The following is a 25625-nucleotide window of genomic DNA, read 5'->3' as shown; positions in this document are numbered from 1 at the left end:
CTGTATATTATGCAGTATCTCTCTCTCTCTCTCTCCAGGTAGACAGAAAAGATGAGCGTACATCTTCCTTTCATTTTTGTTCAAAGAAAAACAAAGAGTCAATAGAGAAGAGAGGAGAAGAGAGAATAGAGAGAGAGAGAGAGAGAGAGATGAGAGAGAGATCCGGAGGACGAGAGAGAGAGAGAGAGAGATTTTTAGAGAGAGAGAGAGAGAGAGATGGAAAATACCATCTAACTCTGTCCTTTTCCACCCAAAACAGAGAAGTATATATTATAGGCCTAATTTCCTTCAAATCAGAATCTGTAATTAAGCCCACCTTTTCTCTCCTGAAGGAGCCACTCCTCCTACTGGTCAGGCGCTTCTTCAGGTTCGCCATCTCGCCCTTGGTGGTCATGGCCATGATATTCCCTGGCCTGGCCCCCTGGCTTCGTTACTTCAGGGGTTCGACAGACTCTGCCCTGGTAGAACGGGCGGTTATGACAAACCTGCGCGATGTCCTCGCCCGGAGGCGAGCTACACCTTACGAGGTATGTGAGAATGGCGATTCTAAACTGGGTCTAAGGATAATCTTATTATATAGACTGTCTGTACAGTCTTCCTGTCAAATTTGTCTGTGTTTACTGAGACAGACCAAATTCTTGTAATCTCTCAACTCCTAAAGCTTACTAATATTTTGAAAGGTGGCCTAAATATAATAGGAAGCAGACTAGAAAGGTTATTGTGAGATAGTAATCTCTCACTTTTTATCTCTCAGGGTTGCACGGATTTCCTACAGCTTCTGATTGATGCGTCTGACGACCCTGGGATGCTGGAAGATACCACCTTGGAGATGACAGACCAGGGGTTTTCCCCACAGGAAGAATCTCAGGTTATAAGTTCCTCTCAAGAAGATAATTCACAAGATGACCCAGAATCCCCCAGTCCCAGCAAACTTAGAAAAGAAAGCATCACTTCAAGAGATGACGAACAAGAATCCACATTACCTTCTGCAGGAGAGTCGCCTTCGATTACCAGAGGTAAAACGGACAAGCCCAAAAGTCCTCGTGGTAAGAGCAGACAGAACAGAAGCAGGGAAGATGCGAAGGAGGGAGAAGAGAAAATCGAAAGCCAGGATGAGGGAAACCAAAAACAACATAAGTTGACAGATGATGAAGTTGTGAGCAATGCCTACATGTTCATCTTGGCTGGGTACGAAACCACGGCTAATGCCATAGCTTATACTTGTTATATTTTAGCCAAACACCAAGAGTGGCAGGATAAATGCTTTGAGGAAATCAAAACTGTCATAGGGGACAAGGTAAGCAACATATATAAGTATAAGTTAAATATGAAAAATGTTAAATAAGTGCACTGTTTATCGACAGCTGAATTTCCAGTGCACAGTCATTAACATTTATATATATATATATTGGCAGCTCAAGTGGGATTTAATGGGTAGTTAGTAGTCAGTTTGGAATGTAGGCTAAATATGAAACTACTTTGTGAAAAAACTGTACATACTATAATTCCCAATGTCAGTATACTTACTGTAGTTATGTTTGTCATATACGTAATTAGGTAGATTATGGTCTAGTGGTTGCTTAGTCTGAGGTAACTGTCTTTTAATATTCTTTGTCTGATACTCCAGGACCTTTGTAATCGCCATGGCCAAATACTTACTTTGTAATTTCCAGCACCCAGTGGTGGTTCAGTAATCATCAGTGCCAAATGGTCAAATTAATCTCATAGCATCAGTCTCATGAGATATCTTTTTTTCAGTTTTATCACTCCATTAGCTCTTGGGCTTCTATGTGACCCATTGATTGAGAGAGAGAGAGAGAGAGAGAGAGAGAGAGAGAGAGAGAGAGAGAGAGAGAGAGAGAGATCATAGATTCTCGGTATACAGGAAGTCCCTGACTTAAGGTGGGGTTCCGTAACCGTTCCAGCGGCACACCATGAGTTGATGTTTGCCATAAGTCGGTGCTTATTAATAAATAGGTGCCAGTGCTTACGGCACATAACTTGATTACTGTGCTACAACTACCTATTCTTGTTGTGAGTGCTGTTAACGGTGCAATAACTAGACCCTATTCTTGCTAAATGTACTTGAAAAAGTGCAGTAAGATCGGAACACCTTAATTCAGTGGTGCCGTATATCGGGGGTGCCCTGTATTTAAAACTAGGCTCCTGCATGATAGTACTTTCGAAAAAATGTCACCCCTACTATCATACAGACTCCTCAGTAAACAGGGGGTCTGTCTATGTTGCCCTAATTATACTATCTGATGTCCTTTCATCCAGGGTAACTTTAAAGAATAGTAATTTTATAAAATGATTAACCCGAATGTATTCATTTCTTAACTAAATTTTAGAAACAGCTGAGCTACGAAGACATAAGTCGTCTGACCATTCTCGATCGCGTCTATTTGGAAGCTCTCAGACTGTACCCTCCTGTACCTTGGTAAGTCGGATGGGTATTTGTAATTTTCTTATGACTTTCTTAAAGGTTTGTTTTAGTGAATGAAATATCTTCATTTCGTATTAAAACGAAACGTTCTCAACTTAAAGGTCTGCATGGCCTCTATGTATGCAAGTCTTATATGCTTTTGAAAACACTGGATATATAGTATTATGTTCACAAGAACTCTCAGTATATTTGATAGTGTACAATTTAAACTTATTTAATGTTTTCTTCTACAGTACAGTATAGAAAATGAAGCATAATTTTACAATGCCTCGACACAGTTCCATCTTAATGCGGGATAACTTATGGACTTATTGCTCCCAAATAAATAACGTACTTAATATTTTACACTCGCTCTTTTTCGAAGTAGGCTCCATCAACTCTGGGCTCTATTCTTAACAAGCATCTCTCCATTAGTTTGTTTCCTGTGAATTATGCCTGTCTCCTCCTTTCTGTTGTATTTGCTGAAATTTACTCTAAATTTTGATCCTATTCTGCTTGTTTTTTCCATTCACTTTGTTCTTGAGTATCTTATCCATCCACATACAAAGTTGAATGATCTACATTATCTATACTTTACTTTACTTTATCTTCCCGCCACTGGCCAGTGGCATAAGGCTGATACAGTTCCTCTCCATCTGTCTCTATCCTGAGCCATTTCCCTTGCTTCCTCTAAGTTTTGGATTTCATCCTCAAGATCCCTGACAATTATGTCTATCCACCTCGTTCTTGGTCTACCCAGCGGTCTTCCTATTTGTACTGCTCTCAGTGCTCTCCTGGGGTCTCTATTCTCTTCCATCCTCTCAACATGTCCAAACCATTTCAGCCTTCCCCTCTTCAACCTGGTACTGACTGGCCTTTGCCTCAATCTCATCCTGATGTCTTCATTTCTAACATAATCATCCCATTTAATGCCAAGTATCCTTCTCAGCAGCTTCATCTCAAAAGCATCCAACATCTTCTCCTCTGTTCTGGTCAGTGCCCAGGTGGACGAGCCATACATCAGGACTGGTAGTACTACTGCATTGAATATTCTCATCTTAGTTCTCAAGCTGATTTCATGCCTTGACCAAACGTTTTTTCTCAGACCCTCAAAAGCTCTTGCTGCTCCTAGTTTTCTTCTTTGTATATCTTCAATTTGCCTCCCGTCTGCTGTTACTACACTTCCCAAGTAAACAAACTTCTCAACTTGCTTGAGTTCCTGTCCTCTGATTGTCATATCCTCCATGTGCACCCAATCATCATCCTTACTCACAACCATGATCTCGCTCATCTTTGTGCTGATGTTCAAGCCAAAATTCTGTCTCTCTGTCTCCATCCTCATTACCATGCCTACCAGCACCAGCCACGTATCAGCAACCAACCCAACATCATCAGCAAAGTCCAAATCCATAAAAACTTCTCCACCAATACTAGCCCCTCTGTTTTCATTCTCCATCACTCTTCTCATTATATGGTCAATATATACATTAAACAAGGTGGGTGACATAACACATCCCTGTCTTAGTCCACTCCCCACTGGGAACCAGTCACTTTGCTCTCCATCCAGCTGTACACAGCTGCACACTCCTTGGTACCAGTTCTTTAGTATCCTTATCACTTTCAGTGGTATACCATAGTGTTCTGCCACTCTCCACATTCCATCTCTCCATACTGAATCATACGCTTTCTCCAAGTCTATAAAAGCACAGAATATTGGTCTTGCATACTCCCATCTCTTCTCAATTATCTGTCTTAAGGTGAAAATTTGATCCACTGTTGACCTTCCACTTCTAAAACCACACTGCTGTTCTCTAAGTTTCTCTTCTACTATAGGTCTTATTCTGTTAAGTATTACTCTGATGAATATCTTCCCTGGGACTGACACTCCCTTTTGCTTCCCTTATTTTTATATATTGGTATCATAATTGCCTTTTTCCAATCACTTGGTACCACCTCTGTCTTCCAAACTATGCTAAAAACAACTCTTAATACCTCTATCATCCTTCGTCCTCCTGCTTTTAGCATCTCTGCAGTTATCCCACACACGCCAGCAGTTTTTCCATTTTTTACAGATTTTAAGGCCTCTTTCACCTGTTCTGCACTAATATCTCCTTCTTGTACCTCCAGTGCCTCGTTTAAATCTGCAATGCACTCATCCCTACCGGTAGTATCAACATTCAGGAGTCTTTCAAAATACCTTGCAAACAGATTCCTTTTCTCCATTTCGTCTGTGACCAAGTTCCCATCTTCATCCAACATGCCATCACTCCCTCCAAACTTTTTCTGGCTTGCGTTCCTCAAGAATCTCACAGCTGCAAACATAGCCCTGCTCTCGCCAATTTCCATAGCTACTTCAACTTCGGTAGCTCTTTCTTTCCAAAACATGTTTTGGTCATGCTTCATCCTATCACTTAGTTCTCTCAGCTTTCTATTTCTTCGTCTATTTAGTTGTTGTTTCTTCTCTAGGTCTTGTTCATCGTCCATTTGAACTCTCAACCTTTGTTGCTCTTCACTTAAAACTTTTGCTTCATCACTGAACCAAGGTTTGCTGCTACTTCTCTGTTGCTACGTCCTTAGTATCTGAACTTAATATTGCCCAGGATTCCTCTGAATCCATATCCATATTTTCCATACCAATTAATGCCGCAAATTTGCCTCCTACCTTCACCTCATACTGTTGTTTAACTTTCATTTCTCAACTTATCCACATCAAACTTTATAGTTCTCCTTTTTTCTTGATTGGCCTGTAACTTTATTCTAATCTTGGATATTACGAGTTTGTGGTCAGAAGGAACACAGCAGCCCCTAAAAGTTATCTATATCCAATATAAATATATATGATCTTTATTCTTCTTATTAGTTTTGTAACTCGAGAAGCAGGAATGACAACCCAGATAGGCACCGTGACCATACCTCAGGGAGTCAGTGTGACTGTTCCAGTGTGGCATATTCATCATCATCCTCAATTTTGGCATCAGCCCAGTCACTTTGATCCAGACAGGTAGGGGGGACAGAGAGAAAGAGAGACTGATTAAGAGGTGTTATATAATGTGCTCACCTAATGATTTTTCACTGCAATTCCAATATGGAAGAAAACATGAAGCCTTAAATAAAACCCATACCATTAACTTATACTAAAGGATGCTTCTTATCTCTGAATTGTTTCAGATTCCTACCTGAAAAGAAGAAGGATCACCATCCTATGGCCTATCTGCCATTCGGTGCTGGACCGAGGAACTGTCTTGGTATGAGATTTGCCAGACTTGAAATCAAGCTGGTTATTGCTTGCATGTTAAAGGACTATGCTCTCCAGCTTTCTCCTTTGATTAAGGCAAGTCGAAATCTATTTCTCTCTTTCTGTACTCCTTCTCTGCTTGGTAATTATTATTATTCACAATATACAAACATTCATATGGGACAAGTCCTGTAGATACATATGAAGAATATCTTCAGAGCTGTTCTCCCATATCTGTGAGAGGAACTTAAATATGTTCTCTTATTATAACAAGACATTTACAGGTTTGAGTTTATATTTCTAGATTCCCTTTTTTTTTTTATGCCTCACGTCTTATCTCTTCTCACAGGATCCACTTCCAGTTGAGGTTCGAACAGTCACCTTATCTCCTAAGGAAGGAGTTCTACTCCACATCAGAAGGCGGACCTCGTAGTCTGTTGTACAACTACGCTTGTCATCACAGTAGTAATTCTCATTTCTTCAAAATCTCTGGAGATCTAAACTGACCGCTCTCATGGATTCTCATGAATCTTTTCTCTGGTATATTTAGGATATATTTATACTTGAAAAATGAGCTACAGGGATTTTTCACCGGGCGACACAGGTCTTCCCCCAGAAATAGATTTTTCCTTTGTCAAAATCCCTTTTATATCCAATTCTTACATAAGATACTGTATAGTACACTCAGAGAGATTATAAAATGTCATGTAATGTTTTAGTTCTGAAAGGAAAAAATGAAACCGGAGGGATACAGAGAATAACATTTTAATGTGAATGACAAAATCACACATCCATCAAAACAATAGAAATATTACCAGCGAACCGCTTCTTCAGAGAAGGCTCATATGGTCTGTGGCATTCAACATTATCTTCGTTATTTTTTTCAACAAAACGCACATTGAGTTGTATACAAAGACACGTTCACACCAGCATGCGTATCAGGTACACATGCACAGGTAACTTACACTCATTCAAGCAAGCATGCACTCTCAGAGACACTCAAATAGCACACACAATAGTACAGAAACAAGCTGAGTGAAATATACAGGAAACAACAATGTTCAACATTTTCAAACCTTAGTTTCAATGATGCTTAGATCTCAGGTCGTACGAATGAGCGCGAGTCATCCGCAATTCATAAAAATGTCTTCCAGTGGCGACTGTGAAGATACCTAAGATTTGTAAATGCATCAACAATTATGTTTTTAGTAACGTACAATCACTGATGAAAATGCTGCTTCCAGCCCATTGTGAAAACGACCACACTTCATGTAGCTATATCAAAATATAAAATCTCCGGTCACTCTAATCTTTTCGGATTGGCCATTCCATGCGTAGCAATGACTCCATTATAACTTCCGATACGTTAAGTTGTTTGAATGTAGTCTCGTCACGAAAAACTGAATGCAGTCCCTTACAGAATTCATTTAAAGCCGTTTCATAAAAATTCATTTAAATTCTGATGTGGAAAATGTTATAATAATTGAGAGAAGAGCAAATGGGATGAACAGTAAACACAAGGCTGAAGCAGTGTGATGGTAATTAAACTCCACAGTCTTTGTATGATGAAGTTGCATACAGGCAGTCCCCGGGTTACGACGGGTTCGGGTTACGACGTTCCGAGGTTAATACGCTTCTCGATTATATTCATCATACATTATTTCCAGGGTTACAACGCCTACAACGCTCATCTGGCAGATGAAATATGACCCCAAAAATGCAAAATAATCAATGTTTGAAGGTTTTTTGATGAAAAATGCAATAAGAATGCAGTTTACATAGTTTTCAATGCATCCAAAGCATTAAAAGTAAGGTTTTCTTAGGATTTTTTACGATGTTCCGGCTTACAACGCGTCTCAAGAACAGAACCCCCATCGTAATCCGGGGACTGCCTGTATCTTCAATTACAGATGAGATCGGTAAATGTTGTTGGTGACTATTGCATTTCAAGTACTATTATGCTTTTTATTTATTCACGTACAAAAATGCCTTCAAGTAAGAACAATTTTGGTGTATATAGAAATATTAGTCGCTTGTTCATTTTCCTTTTGATTTCCAAGGAGCTTTGTTCTCTCGTTTTGTAGTTGTTACAAGAGACATTCAAAATTAAATATTCTAGCGAAGAAATGTTTATGACAAAGCAGAACCTTAAATCAGTAAGGGAGAACTGATATCTAATGCTATAGTCAATCATTTCTCTAGCAGTTCCATCCATCACGATTTCCTTGACCTAACTGAGTTAGTGCTTGCACAAATTTCATTCGACAGACCTTACATATCACAAAAAAAAAGCAAGAAAATGTTGTAAAATGTGCTTTTACTCTTGAAAACAAGGAAAGGTAGATCAAACAATACAAGAACAACTGGAAGAACATGGACTCGGCCATTAAGCTACTATAGCATGAGTTACCCAGCTATTTTTGGCACAATTCATCTGGCAGTTTCAAACGGGTAAGAATTTTGATGCAAAGACAAGAAATAAAAAAATTAAGAGACCAAGTTCTCAAAAAGGGAACCATACCACAGATCCAAAATAATGGCAGAGCTGATAGCCCGGGAATCCACCTAGGCACTTCTTAGGCAAGAGCTTACCTTCTCTGTGTAATACTTGACGGGTTGCGGCAACTGGCGCTACACCCATCCCTCCAAGATCATTCGGCAGTCACATCAAATCATTGTTGAGACTGCAATGAGAATAGAACCTTAGCTACAAAAGACAGGAAAGCCTTTATCGAGTGTAGAATAGAGAAGCTATTGAGAGGTCCTCGGTTCCGATGCTGGCTGGGCCGAGGGCTCGTGTTTTCAGCAATTAATCTGGAATCAATGGCTAAGAAAAAGCATCCTCTACCATTAACGAGGAAAGGAGAGGCACAACTTAAGGCATTTTTCTTTGTGTCAAACATCTGCAATTTTTTTTTTCTTTTTAGATGAGATAACTGTTACAAAGCAAGCAGTATATCCACATCATGTGACACTGTTTGGTAGGAGCATTTGCCTATTGGGTTAGCTGAGTGTACCAGCAAGGGACATATATGCACCTGACAACTGCTGGAAGATAACCCATTCAGGAATGCCATGATGGCTTTCTATGCTGATTCACGCTAGAAACTTGAGGACTATCGAAATCATGACAGGACTGTCACTACCAATCATTGATATAGGGAAAAGGCAAGTCGAGGTAGCTTCTAGTTTTGTCCTGTGAACAGGTCTACTTTTGCAGGAGGAGACAAAAGCACAATCTGCTGCAAGATGACCTACTGAGTGGCCTTTCTTCTCTGGCCAATGAGTTGTATCAAGAATCTGTGTAGATTTTCCCCCACAAAGTCTTAAGATTTCAGAAGCTCCGGGATATTTTATGTGGCTACAATGTACGTCTTTTGACTTTTAACCTAACTTGTCATAGTTATGATTAATGAAAGTCCATCTTGTCTTGGAATTATCTGCACAGATAATCACTAATAGAGATGGTCTCTCCTATGCAGCCATCACAGTGGAGGTTTCTTCTGAAACCAAAATGTTATTGCCTCTACTTTCTGGTAAAGGACAGAATGATCACCACTTCCTTTTTGGACTGAAGGCACTCGATAGAAGTTGTTTGTAAACCTGAGGATTGTTTTTTCTGTTGTCTGTCATGGTTGCAAACTGGTTTTCATAGTGGTACTCCCTTTTTTTTTTTCTCCTCCCTTAGAAATTGATCATCTTGGAAAGAGATTTTGAACATCCCATCTCGCCTCTTGTCACGACAGAGATATCTCTCCTCTAAGTGACCAATGTCAAGGCTAAGTGAACTGCCATTATAGAATTTTGACATTTAACAAAGAAGCTAAATTTCTTGTTAGAGCCTTGGACATCTCTCTCCAATGTAATCAGCCTTAATACTTGGACATACTAGCCTGTTTTAGTGGTATACCCAAACATTTGTTCTTTCAAACATCAGCATCTGAATATCTACAATTCCAGTTACCTACAACAGGTCTGTGATAGATACATATGATGCACAGCATTGTGCAAAAACACACATCCTGACATCAGTTGACACGAAAAGGGCTGAGACTACTATTCTCAATGATACTTGAATAAAAGCTTGGATAAAATTTTTAGCAAATACATGGACACTGATCCCAAGCAGTGGGGACTGTTGTTACCTGATCCCAAAATTGAAGGGTATCCCAGACACACCTGGGATAGAATCTGAGATTCAAATCTCAGCAAAGACCTGGTGCAACAGTGGAGAAGCTTTTCCTGCAGATCATCTCTTTTGAGACTTGACATCTCCACAAATGGACACAAGCTAAGGACACATTTACCTCCTTTATGGAACTGACTTCAGACAATCCAATCAATCCACTGATTTAGGTTCTTGTCTGTAACTTAGTAACCAAAGCAGAAGTGTGTAGAATAAAGGTAGTGAGATATTCTTAAAGTGGATAAGAATGGAAACAAAGTAAATTTCACTTAAACAAAGCAGGGATCCAGGACCATTCCACTGGGAAATCACAACACGTATGTATGTGGATCATCCTTGCTTAGGAATAAAAAGGGAAGTAACTTGTGCAATCAGTAGTACAATACCACTTACATACAAAAGCATGATCAAAAGAGACACAACGCTAACAAGGAGTACAGTGGCCGCTTCTCAGGCCTTGATGGATATATAACAAAATAACTCTGAATCATTCTGTGACGGCAATCAGTCTAACTGAAACAATTATATAGCAAGCAACTGAAAAGATGACCTGCTCAGATGAACGAAACTAAACAGGGAACATGAAAGATGCAGCACTGTCAACTAAATGGACATTAAATAAGTTTAGAGTAACACCACAATCAATTTTGCTAGCGGAGACTTGTACCAGATGCTTTCAAACACTGTAAATAACAACAAATGACTTGGAATTCCCCAGAATTCCTTACTCTTTCAATGGTGTAAGTCATGATAGGATAGTAGCTCACCATCAGGGACAACAAACTAAACTGCAAAATTAAGTATAAAGTTCAGTATACAGAGTACAGAGTTGGATAGGAAACCACCAGTGGCAAAAATTATTACAAAAAGTATTTGTATTAAACTATGCATGTGAAAATTGCTGTACTACTGTATTGTTGCTCAAAATAAAACCATTGTTACATATTTAGTGTCTTAATTCCTCTCCTTGGTAGACAGAAAACTGAAGAAATCGTGAATTGTCCCAAAAATTGCTTTAAAAGATATAAAAAAACCTCTGGGTTGTGGTTACTTTCAGGATTATCATAGTTATTTTTTATGCTCTTACAGGTTGGACAATGAAAACTCATTTTCCACTATCTTTGGCCTTCAACACTTCCTATCTTGAATTCCCACATAATCAAGATGTTCCCTGCCTCTTCTCCTTGATTTTTCTGTGCCTTCTAAGGTTCCATGGCTTTGCTAAACAGATTATGAGAGGCCCTTATGTCAACTCCAAAGCTATTGGCTCTTTACCAATAGGGTGCTCTTATTTATCAGTAGACTGGTTGTCTCTTGCCACTTGTCCAGGTTGTTGCTTCTCTTTCTTGCTGTCCTTTCAGTACCTGTTTAGAATCTAGTGTGTTCCAAAGGTAATTAGAAATGTTCTGCCTCTTCTCAGGCCTGACCTTCCACCACAATGTGATTTCTCTATGCCATTTTTAAAGTATTTCTTATGTCCAAATTCTTACACTCCATTAGCATTCAGCAATTCCGAGTGTCTTTATACACTGTATATGACAGTGAATACATAATAATGAATTCACCAATACAACTTGACCACAACATCCACGTGGACCTTTGCATCCTCACTGGTCACCATGAACTTAGGCACAGACCATCTCTCTCTGGTTCTAATGCTAACATCATGCACTCTTCTTACAATAGCTCCCAGGGCCATCTGTGCATTCCTTTGCAGGTTTCTTCATTTCTGTGACATGGTATAGCAATATCACCAGCTTAGTGACTTCTGGCATCCTCTGCTTTCTGTAATGACCTAAATTGCTAGTCTTGGTGTTCTGTTAATCCAAAAGTGAAAGTTATCACCACTTCTTTCTTGCATGCTAAGACTGGTTCTGTTGTTCATTTCTCTGGCAAGAATCTGTAACTGTTACTTCTAACAGTTTTTCTCTGCCTTAGTCCATCACCCTCTGCGTTATTTTTATGGCATGCTTTAGAATGCCATGAAAATTATTCAGGTGTGCTTGAATTTTTTAGCATTAGTGAATTTTTTCAGCATTAGTGGACCCCCCTCCTTTGTATATTACTGCCGTGATATTATTCCCTGCTTCTGGTCTCTGCTCTTCTTTCATCATGCTTTCGTATATTCTGGTCAATTCACTAAAACTATGAACAAAAATTAAGAGAAGCTGACATTAAACAATACTTTTGGTTCCTTCCACATTTTAAAATTTTTCTCAGTGAAGAAGAATGACATGAAATGCATGCAAAATATACATAAAAAAGCATATACTTGAATATAACTGATTACAAAAATTTTGCCAGTTTTGGGTAATTAAATATAAATTTGTCAAACTTCTTAAAAAGTAAACTTGTGCAGTCAAGCTTGAATATCAGTTGTACATAACTAAACAATAAACTAAATAAACAGAAGATGAAAATGTTAAAACATATTCATGGTATCATCATCTACACAGTACAAGAACTGCATTCTTGAACTGCTCTCACTAAGGGACAAATATATGGCTTTGCATATTTTCCGAGGCCATAATCCTATCCCACGCAAAACTGTGTTTATACAAGAATTGTGTTTCAATATTTTATTTTCTAAACCTTCTTCATTATCCTTCTTTTCTGACTTTTTATGACCATCTGATGATAATGACCTAAGTTTTTTGGTTACACACATCCCTTAACAAGCACAAAGACAAAAGATATGTACTTGATAAATAAGAAGTAATCATTTACACAATAAATAAGAAGTAATCATTTATATATGTGTGTGCAATGAATATGACATTTGCATACTCATACAATCAATGTACATCATCCTGTATGCACCACGTACAGTATCAGAGATCTCCGCATTACTCGTAATGCTAAAAAACAATGCAATTGTTAAATAAATACAACAGTGGTTATGCTGTTTTGTTTGAGGACCGCGATGGAATAGTGTCGACATGTTCAGTACGTCTATTACCACTGTGAGCTCAAAAAAGCATGAACTGAATGATTATCAATATATGTAAGTGAAAATAATTTGCCAGTCTTGAATACAAGTACATTAAATATTAGGTTTTAATGATGTTGGCCGTGCTATTAGGACTCCTTATGCAAAACAGTATAACAATGTGAAAGGCATTTACATGAAGTATTACAGTATAAATGGCTTGGGAATGATTTACAGTACACACTGCATGCAGGGAGATGAACGTAGACTGTATTGGGCAATATCCTGTAGTACATACTATTGTACACTATATTATGCCATTTTATAAAATGTACGTACGTAATTGAATCTGCAATTTTTTTTTTTACTGAGTAAGGCCCGGAAACCCAACCCAGCATATACAAAGGCTGACTGTTCGTATGTATGTATGATCACAAGAAACAATTCTTAATATCTTCGCTATAAACTGGAATGAAAATATAAATGCAACAATACAGAGAAAAAAGCCATAGTTTTACAGTAAAAGTGGTCTTTTCATACATAGCTTCACTTTCATAATGTTTTTTTTTACATTCATAAACATTCAAACCAAAGCCCACAAAATTCCCGCTCTTCCAGATTATGAACATTGGCTGGAAACTGAAAAATGCAATGTTTTACAGAGTAAAATTTTCACTTGAAACATAAAAGGAACATAATGTTAATTTTTGATCACAAATATCTCTCATGGCTCTACATATTAAAAGTACAAGGTTAATATACAAATTTTCTATACCAATTCAAGAATCTATGAAATGGCAAACTCCCGAGTTAGCACGTTAATAAAGTCAAAGCATTGTTTTCTAAATAGAAACTTTCCCTATAATTTGGGACTAGAAATAAATACACTGAATAATGGAAAACCTACCTATGCCTAGATTTCCACACACACAGCACTGCAAAATAATAAAACTCAGGTTATGTACATACTTTAGTGACCACATTAATTCTAGAGAGATTATAGCGCAATATATAACGTAAGGTAGAAAAATATTTAATAGTTTTTAATCTTAAACTTTAGTAATCACTACAGTATAGTAAAGTTTATTTTCATATTACAGGCAGTCCCCGGGTTACGACAGGTTCAGCTTACGACGTTCCGAGGTTAGGGCGCTTCTCAATTATATTCATCAGACATTACTTCCAGGGTTACGATGCATGTTCCAGGGTTACGACGCCTACAACACTGATCTGGCAGATGAAATATGACACCAAAAATGCAAAATAATCAATATTTGAAGGTTTTTTTGATGAAAAATGCAATAAGAATGCAGTTTACATAGTTTTCAATGCACCCAAAGCATTAAAAGTAAGGTTTTCTTAGGATTTTTTACGATGTTCCGGCTTACAACGATTTTTGGCTTACGACGTGTCTCAAGAACGGAACCCCCGTCGTAACCCGGGGACTGCCTGTACTTCCCTTTCTCTCTCACTTTTTCATTATCTCTTCCTGAAGTTTAGCTGGATGGTACACAATGGTTCCTGATTCCTTGACCATTTATCAATTAAACTGCACAAATTTCAGGGTAGTGAAGTCACAACAATAAGCTAACAAAAATTTTCATATTTCCTCCACAATAGAGTTATGTGGAGTGGGGTCTTCTTACTTTTTGTCTGAGGAATAATAAAATCAGTAAAACTTTAAGCAATGCTGTTTTGTGCCAGTTCTGAGAACGTGATTTGTGCCTAAGACAACTATAATTCAGAATTCAATGGGATTTTTATAAGGACTGCAAACTACTGTTGTGCTTGGGACCAATGACTTTTGAGACTATTGGAAAATTTTCTAGTACGTAACAGGATGCCCATTTCTGAAAAAGATATAAAACACGAAAACAACAAATGATGGACAAACCAATCTATACACCACACAAGTCACAAATTGGGATGACTTTGGGCATGGTGTTTTGTAGTAATAGTACTGTATTACAGTCATCTTTTCAACTTTATATACAGTACAGTACAAATAATAATACAAGAAAAAGATCACAAAATTTGGGGGCTGAACTATCCATCTCTTTACTGTCGTGTTAAAATCGGGAATTTGCCGATACATTTGCAAATACAAAAGGAGACCTAACAACGAGCAGACCAGACATAATACTGTGTTTATATGCATGTGTATTTGTGCATATATGCAAGGGCTTATGAACAGCCTGCATTTAAGAATGGGCCACGTGGCCAAATAAACCTTGAATAGTACTTCTTATATAAGTATTTCTTTAATTGTGAACACATTCACCCTCATGATTTGGTAGAACAAAAGCATACTTTGAAAAGTTCTCAAGTTCATCCAACATTGCGCAGTCTTAAGAATAAAATATATCAGCAAACAGTACAACTTTCTTAATCTATATAAACAATTATCAGGACCTTATAATGCTGGACCACTCTCAATGCCTACATAGTAGTTACAATAACTGTATGACAAAACATTATAATGAACATATATTCTTACATACACTTGCACACACAGCTGAGCATGTGCACATACATGCATGTATGTATATGTGCATGCACATGAATAGGTTTATTTCTGTGCATGCACATAAGTACACATAATCCACATACACACTTGTGTATGTTTTGTATGGAGATAAAGATATAAATCTGGTGAAGAATTGCAATAAAATTACAGTACCAGATAGCTAAAGACTAGAAAACCCTGTAAGTACATAGTGACAAGAATATTTAATATTTGCAACAATTGATTTATTGATAAAAGTCTACGTAACAAGTGTGGAGAATGAATGTACATAGCTGATGCAAGAATCAAACATGGGAGGAAAAAAGGAAATGAGAAATGTGAAAATGTGCTGATAATAATATACCTACAATAAAACACATTTAACATGTGAAATACTGCCCCCAATTATCCTCTCCTACCTATTTTCTCCTGTATTCATAGAACATACGTAATATTTGGCGGCTGTGACGAACAGAGAGCAAAGAATGGTCGTAACGTGAGACGTGCAAATTCCTTCTTTACCCAGAAGTTTCTGTCGTTTTAATAAAGCAAACTTTTTACGTTTCGAGATTAATACACAATCGAAAATGCGGGTGTAATGGAATTTAAACTGCCATAAATATATAAATAATAACGTAATACCTGTACTCTATTAGAATTATATTTCTAGGGAAAATGAATCGTGCTACTTAGGGATATTCCAAGGGAAAAGCTTATACATTTTATGATATCATTCAGTATTTACATACTTCATTTCTTTTGTAGCACTTGTTAATATTTAAGATGCAGTTAAAAGTCTGCAACGAGAACTCTGATGTACCTTTCAAATGGAACTGCAGAACATCTCATGTTACCACAACAATCTTGCCACTGCTTTTTAGAGCTTACATGATCTAAGTTTAATTGTGATATATACTACCCTACAATCTTATCGAAAATTCAAAAAATATGTGTATCATTATTGTCTAAATTTTGCTGTAACATTCAGTTTCAGTAAATCCTACAATGCCAACACCAAAAATTGTTTATTTTTAAGTAGATTTTTCTAAAAACTGAAAAATGAACCATTATTCAAATCGTGACGAGGTTTACGCTGAAAAATGTCCATACTTTCAAGGGAACCCAATTTATCTTTCCTCGGTAAAGGGATCCAGTGATGTAACAGGCATGCTGCAAAGTTTTTAAAACTAAATACTTAACCTTGCTGAAAGGAAATAATTACATGCTGTCATATATACTATATACATGCATACATATACGGATATACAGTGGTCCCCCGTATTCGCGGGGGATGCGTACCAGACCCCCCTGTGAATAGTTAGAACCCCTATAAAAATGCTTAAACCTCCTATTTTGTTAGTTAAAACTCAAGAAAAACCCAATAAAAGTTTTTATACCTGTTTTTTTTAATAGTTTTATCGCAAAGTACATTTTATGATGAAATTGATAAAAAAAACCAGGAATTTGTGGATATTTCTCATAGAAATATACCGCAAATAGGCGAATTTTCTGCGAATAATGCGGGGAAACATTCCAGAGAGAAATCCGCGAATACGGGGAGTCCACTGTAATGGTTTCTTACAATATTCAGCATAACAATGGTGGTCATATTCAACTTTCCCCTTTTAATATAACATCTGACAATAATGAAATACTTCTAAAAAGAATTGGTGCGACTACAAAGCTGTCACAAAACACAGTGTGAATGGAAACCGAGGAAGAATGAAGGTGACATTAGTGAGTTTGTTGAGAATAAAAATAACCTAAGGTTATGTTGTCATGCTAAGACAGAACCAAGCCAATAGTGAAGTAATTGTGCTGACTGAAGCCATTCCCAAGACAACACGAGTAAAATTTCCTTGCTTATGATCTTATCACTGACAAAGGCCTTCTTATGATGACAAGGTACAATTAAGGATCAAAATATAGATATAAATTTGGACATACATTACTATTAAGCCCTTTGTATATCCCTCCTATAAATGAAACATTATACATATATCCCAAAAAGACTGGTGCTATGCACATGTTGCAATCTCGGCCTAGAAAATAAAGCTGCTTTTCAATTGGCTGGATGACTGCTTTCGAAAGTCGATGAGATTTCAGTTCCTAGCGGATGCAAAGACACCTCTTTACAAAATAGAATATGTTGATGACAGATTGAAGGAATACATTTGTTTTTTGTATAAAAATTTTGGTCGTCTAAACTGGAACAATCGTGAATTGATATAACCACCTGTATGATGAATACTATGTGTGTATATGTATATATGTATATATATGTATGTGTACAAAAGTATATATATAAACAAATTTACATGCTTAATATTTTCACAAAGTGCATCAAGTAAATTCAGGTTAAAAATGGGCATTAAAATCACTTCTTTTATATATAACATACAACTGAAGACAACACCAAAGTTGGCAGACGTTATATCTAACGACTCTTTCGTGGGATTTGTCCAACATTTGAAAACAAAATCTTTGATTTCTGATACGTAAAAGTCATCCTATTACTTCGCCTTTTCTTCCACCGCTGATGCCAACAATACCCTTATACTTTTTACCCATGTCTATAAGATAAATACAACAGTGGAAACCACTATACTATAATAAAAGACGTGATTTTCTTTAACAATTCAACCTAATTCACTTAAAAATGAAACTTCCAATGCTTTCTACAAATCTACGAAAACAAAATCTGATACTTTACCTTTACTTTGAATGTTTCATTTGATACTGGACGAGAATTTTAGCCCTGTTGTGGGATTCTAGGTCATGGAAATACATTACTGTCGCTATTTGTAAACTGGAGCTAAGGCCATCAACTTAAGCGTATGATGCTGGACTGCAGTATCAGCTAACGAGTTTGCCTTTGTTCGATGAAGAAACTTTGGAAATATTGGATTAGATCTCGTGGTGGAATTCAACATGGTTCTATTACAATGAGACTAGGAGTTACTTTAAAAGGTACTACAGTTTTAAAGATTAAGAGTGCTAAATGCATGGCATAGGGGTACTTCAAAAGGTACTACAGTTTTAAGGATTAAGAGTGCTAAATGCATGGCATTGAAGTGCTTTGACATTTTGATTAATTTGGCAACATTTTACAGAGAAGAATAATAAAAAAGGTACGTATTTCTTAGTTTCGTATTACTATACCCAGCATAATACTCCCATTATAATAACTTTCATTGCCATTAAGAGTCAAACAATACTACTTAGTAATGCAGTCCTTGCCACTGTTTTATTGTTAGTAGCCTTGTGACTGCTTTTATTAAAAAAAAAATTACACTACAAATTTACTGAAATTCCCCAATTACTGACTAATGAAAGCTAATTTTGCCTAAATAAATATCTCTTATCAATTCACTGCACTGATTTGTATGATAAAGAAGGGTATATTACAATTCTGCTTTGATACTTAATACTAGCTGATGTAATACGAAAGATATTTTACAGTTTCTTCTGAAATCAATGCTCCCTTAAAATATAAACACCTTGTATCACCATACATTAAGTAATTTTTCCTTGAAATTACAATGGATGAGCTTTGATAAACTAAATGATACCAGAGTCTTAAAGGACTAATTATAGAATGCACTAGACTCTCTGAGGTCTAATTGTGGTAGTAAATATGTTGGTACTGTTACCAATATTTCATATGAATGAATTAATAGACACTACGTACTTTAGAGCAGCAGAAATCTGCAAGTACATACACATAAACCCACGGAGATAGTCTCTTTTCAAACTTAGCACGAGTTTGAAAGAAGTATAATGAACATACTGAACATAGACAAACTCCTAAGTGACCTGCTTTACAAAACATCAGGGAAAGGGATATTGGAAATGTTCCATACTTAGGTCAGTTAGCTTAGCTACTGGTAATACTATTTATTCAAAATCAGAATCAAAGACTAGCAATACTGTTTACCTTAAAATGTAAAAAATATTCCTGGTAACATTGTTGCCAGATGAATTCTATGATACGTGAAGTTTTGAAACAGATCTAAACAATTGTTAAAAAGACTATTGGTACAAAGATTACAGATACTACATGCTGAAGTGATGACTCTATAATCAGTGAGACTGAAAAAAGAAATGTGTTGTAAAATATGATAAAATCTCCTAACAAAAATGATCAAGTGCAAGAAAGTACTTTGAATTACATTAGAGCAATGAATTAAAGGATAATGGAAAAGACATTATGTTCATGGAAAATTCAAAAATTGAAAAAAGAATTGGTGCTATCACTAGGTAATATATTACTTATGCTTTCAAAGTAGGTTTTCCTCAAGTGCATGATGCAATACATAAACAATTCAATTGGGTCTAAGAAAACCCTTCTACAGTCTGAGAGCGCAACTGAATGCTGCCATTAATAAATTTGAAGATAGATATCTGTACAATTTGGAAACTACAGCACCCCTTGATTAAGTAGAATATACTAACTCTCTAAAAGGTGTTACCGGCTATGTACATAATGGAAGTTCAACCACCATATTTTCTTCAAGTTCTGAGATGTATTACTACTACTACTAGCGCTGTACTGCCTAGCACTGGAATTTACCAATAACGGCACATCAATAGGACAAATGATGTAGTACATTTTTCAAAAGGGGTGAACCATTCATTTGAATCCACTGACTGAGTTTAGGAGAATGTCATATGAATCGTGAGAAAATCACGTCCATAAGCTATACAGCTGCACAGAGCTTCTTCAAGATTACAGACATCACACTGAGACATTGAGACGTTGCAATCTTTCTTACTTTACCTCACGGTACTTGTCTCTCTAATACTCAATAGCAGAAGACTCAGAAACACAGTTAGTACCATGCATATGTAATCCTCTGATACTGCATCTAAGAAAGACCATATTTTATGCGGCACACGATTCGGCAAGCACTTATTTTTAGTACGTGTGCTCTAAAATGAGCGCCGGTAAAAATTTGCCCTCGCATTGAACTTTCAAATTTTCTCTCACTATACTGTAAGTTGGGAAAAATATTGTCTCCTAACAGCAATCAGTGGTTTAATTTACAATACAACCTGAATATCTAGATATTTCAAGTAAGAATTGGCACTTAATTTGTTTGGCAAACTACTAATGGGACAGGTGGTCTTACAAAATATGACCTGTGTATGCAATGGGTTTTCCATAATTCTATCTCGACTAATAAAATGTGCAAACTATTTATTGAAACTATCAAAAATACTACTGATTTTAATATAAACTACTACTGAGTTATTGTCATAGATAAATATGTATCTTAGGTATCGTTAAAATGTGAAGAATTAAAAATTAACAGCAGCATACAGTATTCTATTTTTTTTTATCTTCATCCTTAATTACCGTTTTCTCACCTTTATATAACCACGTGTCCCTTGAATTAATGTTATCTAATTCATGGTATCAATGGTTTCATGTTTCTTCTTTCTGTACAACTTACCTGACATTGTATATAAGCTTTTTCAAAACAAGCACATTTCAATATCTCTTACGTCTAGTATTTAAAAAGTTGCGGATAAAACAAGTGAGTCCCACTGCTCCAATAATTACAATTCAAAATGGATTTTCAATAAGCAATATCCATATTACAGTGCATATTGGACAACACTGATGATTACTTAGTTCATTAACATGGTACAGTTCAACACACATCCAACAGTTAGACCTAGTTCTATAGTAAATATGTATGTGGTAACAGACAACTGGGAAAGTGCATGATTTGGAAAAGCCTCCCAACCATCTCTCTCATCTTGGCATGGCACGAATTTTATTTTTCAAGGTTTACCAGTTGGATGGAGGTTCAACTGCACATATATATACTTTAAAAGTAAAACCATAACTACTGTAATCCATATGGTATACTCTATAATATATATCAAACCTTCAATCATCTCTCTAAATATGGATGTTCATTCTGTGCTATAATGCCAAGCTAACCACAAATAACCAGCAAAGTAAAGCAGAAAAGCTTACATTGCAACAGCACTGGAACAGGTTTCAAACTCTGTGATGGTAGTATACATGGGATACAAATTCTATTAAAGCATATTTGTCAAATGAACAAAAGAACACTTGAACATTTTGCCCCATAAAAACTGGAGATCAAATGCTACTCAGTACAGTACAGTATATATCATCTGAATAATTTTAGTCGACATAACTTCATTAGTAAGGCAAATCTGCAAGAAAACTGCAATGATGAACTAAGAGGTGCTGTCAAGTGCACATCTAAGCAATAAGAATGCAGAAACAAAAATTGAGAGAGAGTGACTATATATGCTGAGAGAATGATTAATGCTGAACAATACACTCTACTACAACTCCTAGTAAAAAAAGGAGATAGATTTGAATACTGAGTGTTCCACAGGGTGCCTGGAGATAACCAGGGAATGTATGCATCTTACTTGAATGCTTGAATTATCCTTAAATTTTATTAAGCGTCATTATTTGGCACAGTATTACTAACCGATAACTACATATCATGGTGAGAGTATGCAAATAATAGCGAAGATTATGTACAAGACATCTACTTCTAGTGTTACGGTAAATAGACTTTACACAAGTAAAGCTTAGGGAAGAGTTGAAATGCAACTTCATACGAGTAGTTTGCTTCTGTCTCGTCTGTTATGCTCTCGTTACAAAATACTGTAGTCCGAATTCTTAAGCACACAGCATTAACAACACAAAACTGCTATGGGACTCCACACACAAGATTTACTTTGTGTACATGTACAAAATTTTAACTGCTCTTCTATATACAAACAGAAAAGATACATCCAAGAGTAAACAAAGTAGGAAGTTAGATACAGTAGGCACAAAAAAAAAAGATATCCAAAGGGGGTTATCCAGCAAAAACAAACCTCAAGCTGCTTTTCTCATCTACAGGTGCATCATTTATGACAGGTAACTCGAAGAAAATCTGACAGCTCGTTACCAGAGTGAAATGACCTCTCAATACTGCCGCACTCACTTCTCCAAATGGAAAATTTAAGTTCCTTACATGGTTCCCATCTTGCTGCAAACAGCAGCTGATGAAGCATTGTAAAAATAGAAATCTTTTTAATATCTTATAGCTATTTACATTACCTCTAAAAGTCTCAGAGATTACGACTTGGTATATCCCAAGTTTCATATAGCTTTTTCTGAGTTTAGACTTCCTCCTCACAGTGATTTAATATGGTTTTGTTTCTCGATACAAATGACATTTTGGAAACTAAAATGTGATACTGTAGATATCCTGTACTTTGAATATTTTAGGATACTTTAGTCATTTCACTGAGAATACTGGAAACACATAATGCACAGTATGTATCAAATAATACAGTACTTGAATCTGAATGTAATAATCACTGAATATAAATATATTTGATTTTACCTATGCTTAGATAAATTCCCAAAAATATCTATTCTCAAGCCAATTCATAACCATAAAAATTGGCTAAACAACAATGCAGAAATACTTTAAATGCCTATGCATTACACAATTAAATACAGAAAACAGCTCAGCACTATATTTTATGTTAGATAGTTGATAAAAAAAAAAATTTGAATCATAGGCACTACCATCAGTGTCTTTATACAAAACAATTTTTATATGGTCAATGAATGACCACAGAGTACCTATTTGAAAAGTGGTTGTTGTTATAATTTCTTATTTAGCTTAAAAATACACATTATGCCTTGTATGATTATCAATTAGTCTGTAATACAAACATGGTTTCAAGCAATTATACAATGCTATAAGGAATTATACTGTATACATTATAACAGCACCCTCAAGGGAGCATGTCTTTGGCAATAGAGGTTTTTCTGTGAATGTTCCTGATTGAATAATACGAGTATAGTGGACTATTTAGGCTTGGTCTTCACAGAAGATGGAATCATCATCGTTTAGTAACTGCCGACTGAAGAAAATAGGATTTTCGTCTCCGTAAAAATGTTTAAATCTATCAATATAGTACAACGGCATTTTCAGGTACAATTTGAGATTTTGATTCTCAGATTAGTTCAAGAATGTATACTTATGCAGAAGTTTGTAATGTTACTTGGCACTGCCATTTACCCGGCTGGAAAAGTACTGTGTACTACTGGCAAATAGAAGCAATATTCTACCTTTCAAAATGTTGCAAAGTGAAACTGAGAGAAGTGGAGGTAATATGAAAAGCTACGAATGTACCTTAGCAGAGAATTCCCAAAACTCCCGTTTTCATTTCTCATGGGTGTCCAAAGCTCCCCCCCAGTCGCTAACTGTCCTTCTTTACGCTGTGTTATATATGATGTCTCTTTTCTTCCTCATAATAACTTAAGAGTTGAAAGGGAACATCAAATGTACTCAGTAGCAAGAAATAGAGTAGTATGGAGTATTTCAACAGCTATAATTACAAAATGGTAAGTAAAAGTATCTAGAAATTCAAAAGATATTGAAAACTGGATTTATGAAGATTGTTAACTTCCTGTACAATAGTATCAGAAATATATAAGGCCTAAATGACTATGTACAGTGTGTAGATTATAATGATTTTTATTATGCTTTATGATTATGCATAACTTAGGCTATGGAGCGTCACAAAACATCCACCGTGAGACGTGTGTTGATCTGAGAATCCACAGTAGATATTACTTGTATTAAATCATTGTGTAAAAACCTATATTCCTGTAAACTACTCAAAACTGATATGCTAGCACTCTGTAACTAACTTTTCATATTTTTTTTTTCTGTATCATAACTGTAATACCACCTACAAGTAACCACTGGGAATAGATATCACTCATAGCATTAAAAAAAAGGAATGCTTGACGAAAGTCTACCTCATCTCTCTCATTTCAAGGAGTAACACATTGCCAGCGAAGCATTTTCATCGTATTAAATCACACAACATCAGTTACATTCCTCTACAGTTAATCTCAAATATGGTACAATATTTCTTCTTACTCCAAAAATAAAACTAAACCCATTTTATACTTTGCAGATTTTCAGGATTATATTACAACTTTTGGAGTCGAATTTTTTTTTTACCTGTTATGTACACTAACAAGTTCCTGTTTGGTGGGGCACTTAGGTTAGTCACTTGATTCTGAGTCACAATGAGACTTCCTCAGTTCGGCTCTTGGCTATTCACGATTTGCGTGTAAGACATCTGAACTTGGCAAACCTGAGAGAATCCTTGGGACACTTGGGACCATCTCCTCCTGCTGCCTCCGAGTCCCCCTGTCACTTACACATAAAGGAGAACAGACTCCTTCTTCTGCAACTCCCAGGTCCCATCAACATTGGCACTTGGTTGTGGTGGCTTATGTGGATCTGAAAGTTCAAACAAGAACTGATACAAAACGATCTTTTAAAGAAAACTTCGTGTCACATACCAAACCTAAAAGTGGGCTGTATTAGACAACCGTACTTGAAGGGCAGACCATCAAAAACATTTATAAGATGACAACCTTGCTCTTCATATATACAGGGAAAGCATGCCCTTAAACTGGGGATATAACTTCCATTCTTTCACCCTATATTGAATTAAAAACTTTGCTGCTAAATCAGGGCATCTGGCAACCAAAATAGAGGGCAGGAAGGACTGATTTCAAGGTACAACTATAGTCTGGATCTAGTATTGGTGCAATGTATCATGTGTTCCTTACTTTTCCATCTGAAACACAAAATACCAATGTTCAGCAGACTCCAATCACCCCCCACCCCAACATCCCAGCCAAGGTTAGCGAAGAAAAGCTGATGTTAGGTTGCAACCCTATACAACTAATAGTATTGAACTTTTCTAGGCACTCATTGTCAGATAAACATAGACAGTCAGGGCCAGGCTAACTAAGGGCCCTGTGCCCAAGCATATGTTGAGTATCAAGTTAAAATAGGTTAGGTTAGGCTGCGTCCTAATAGCATTTCCAGTCAGGGCATGGGGAAGAAAAACAATCCAGGCCCTGACCTGGTACGGGACCAGTGCCCTAGGTTACGTTATAATGCGAATCTGTCACTCCTTGCTGTGTCGGCATGCTTCATAAATGTCTTGGTGCTTGTTACAGTTTTCAATGATGAATTATATTTACTTTAAAGAAATTATATGTGAATTCATGAATTTTCTACTTTTCTGACAGATGCATGGCACTTATTTTTGGTTTTCCCTCACCCAAAAACCTTGGTTTCCCACTGGGGTTCACCAGCTTTGTTGGATACGCCTCTATGCAGGGGAGGGGGACAAAAATAAGTCATCTGCACCAACAATAATGGTGAGAATCCCCAAAACACAAGATGAAAGTTGGGAAATTGCCCGAGTTATGTATACGTGTAGGCATTTAAGTACAACAGTAACAATAATCAC

General features: G+C 36.6%; 2 protein-coding genes across 9 annotated transcripts in view; one reads left to right on the top strand and one right to left on the bottom strand.

The window, feature by feature from the left end:
• LOC135217757 (thromboxane-A synthase-like) overlaps window positions 1–9688 on the top strand; it is a 114504-nt gene extending 104816 nt beyond the window's left edge. For all 4 annotated transcript variants that reach the window (XM_064253768.1, XM_064253769.1, XM_064253770.1 and 1 more), the window contains 6 exons: window positions 333–527; window positions 755–1297; window positions 2352–2440; window positions 5286–5426; window positions 5594–5756; window positions 6010–9688. In XM_064253768.1, coding sequence (XP_064109838.1) covers window positions 333–527; window positions 755–1297; window positions 2352–2440; window positions 5286–5426; window positions 5594–5756; window positions 6010–6093 — 1215 coding nt within the window. In that variant the 3' untranslated portion in view covers window positions 6094–9688. The remainder of the gene's footprint in view (window positions 1–332; window positions 528–754; window positions 1298–2351; window positions 2441–5285; window positions 5427–5593; window positions 5757–6009) is intronic.
• Window positions 6410–25625, bottom strand: part of LOC135217755 (diacylglycerol kinase 1-like) — a 37267-nt gene continuing 18051 nt past the window's right edge. For 4 of the 5 annotated variants that reach the window (XM_064253764.1, XM_064253765.1, XM_064253766.1 and 1 more), the window contains exon 18: window positions 6410–24598. In XM_064253764.1, coding sequence (XP_064109834.1) covers window positions 24509–24598 — 90 coding nt within the window. In that variant the 3' untranslated portion in view covers window positions 6410–24508. The remainder of the gene's footprint in view (window positions 24599–25625) is intronic. The other variant, XR_010315187.1, reaches the window with a different exon arrangement.

The sequence above is a fragment of the Macrobrachium nipponense genome, chromosome 7 (assembly GCF_015104395.2).
Source record: "Macrobrachium nipponense isolate FS-2020 chromosome 7, ASM1510439v2, whole genome shotgun sequence".
NCBI lineage: Eukaryota > Metazoa > Arthropoda > Malacostraca > Decapoda > Palaemonidae > Macrobrachium > Macrobrachium nipponense.
Note: the sequence above shows the minus strand (reverse complement) of the source record. Positions and strands in the feature narration are given on the sequence as shown.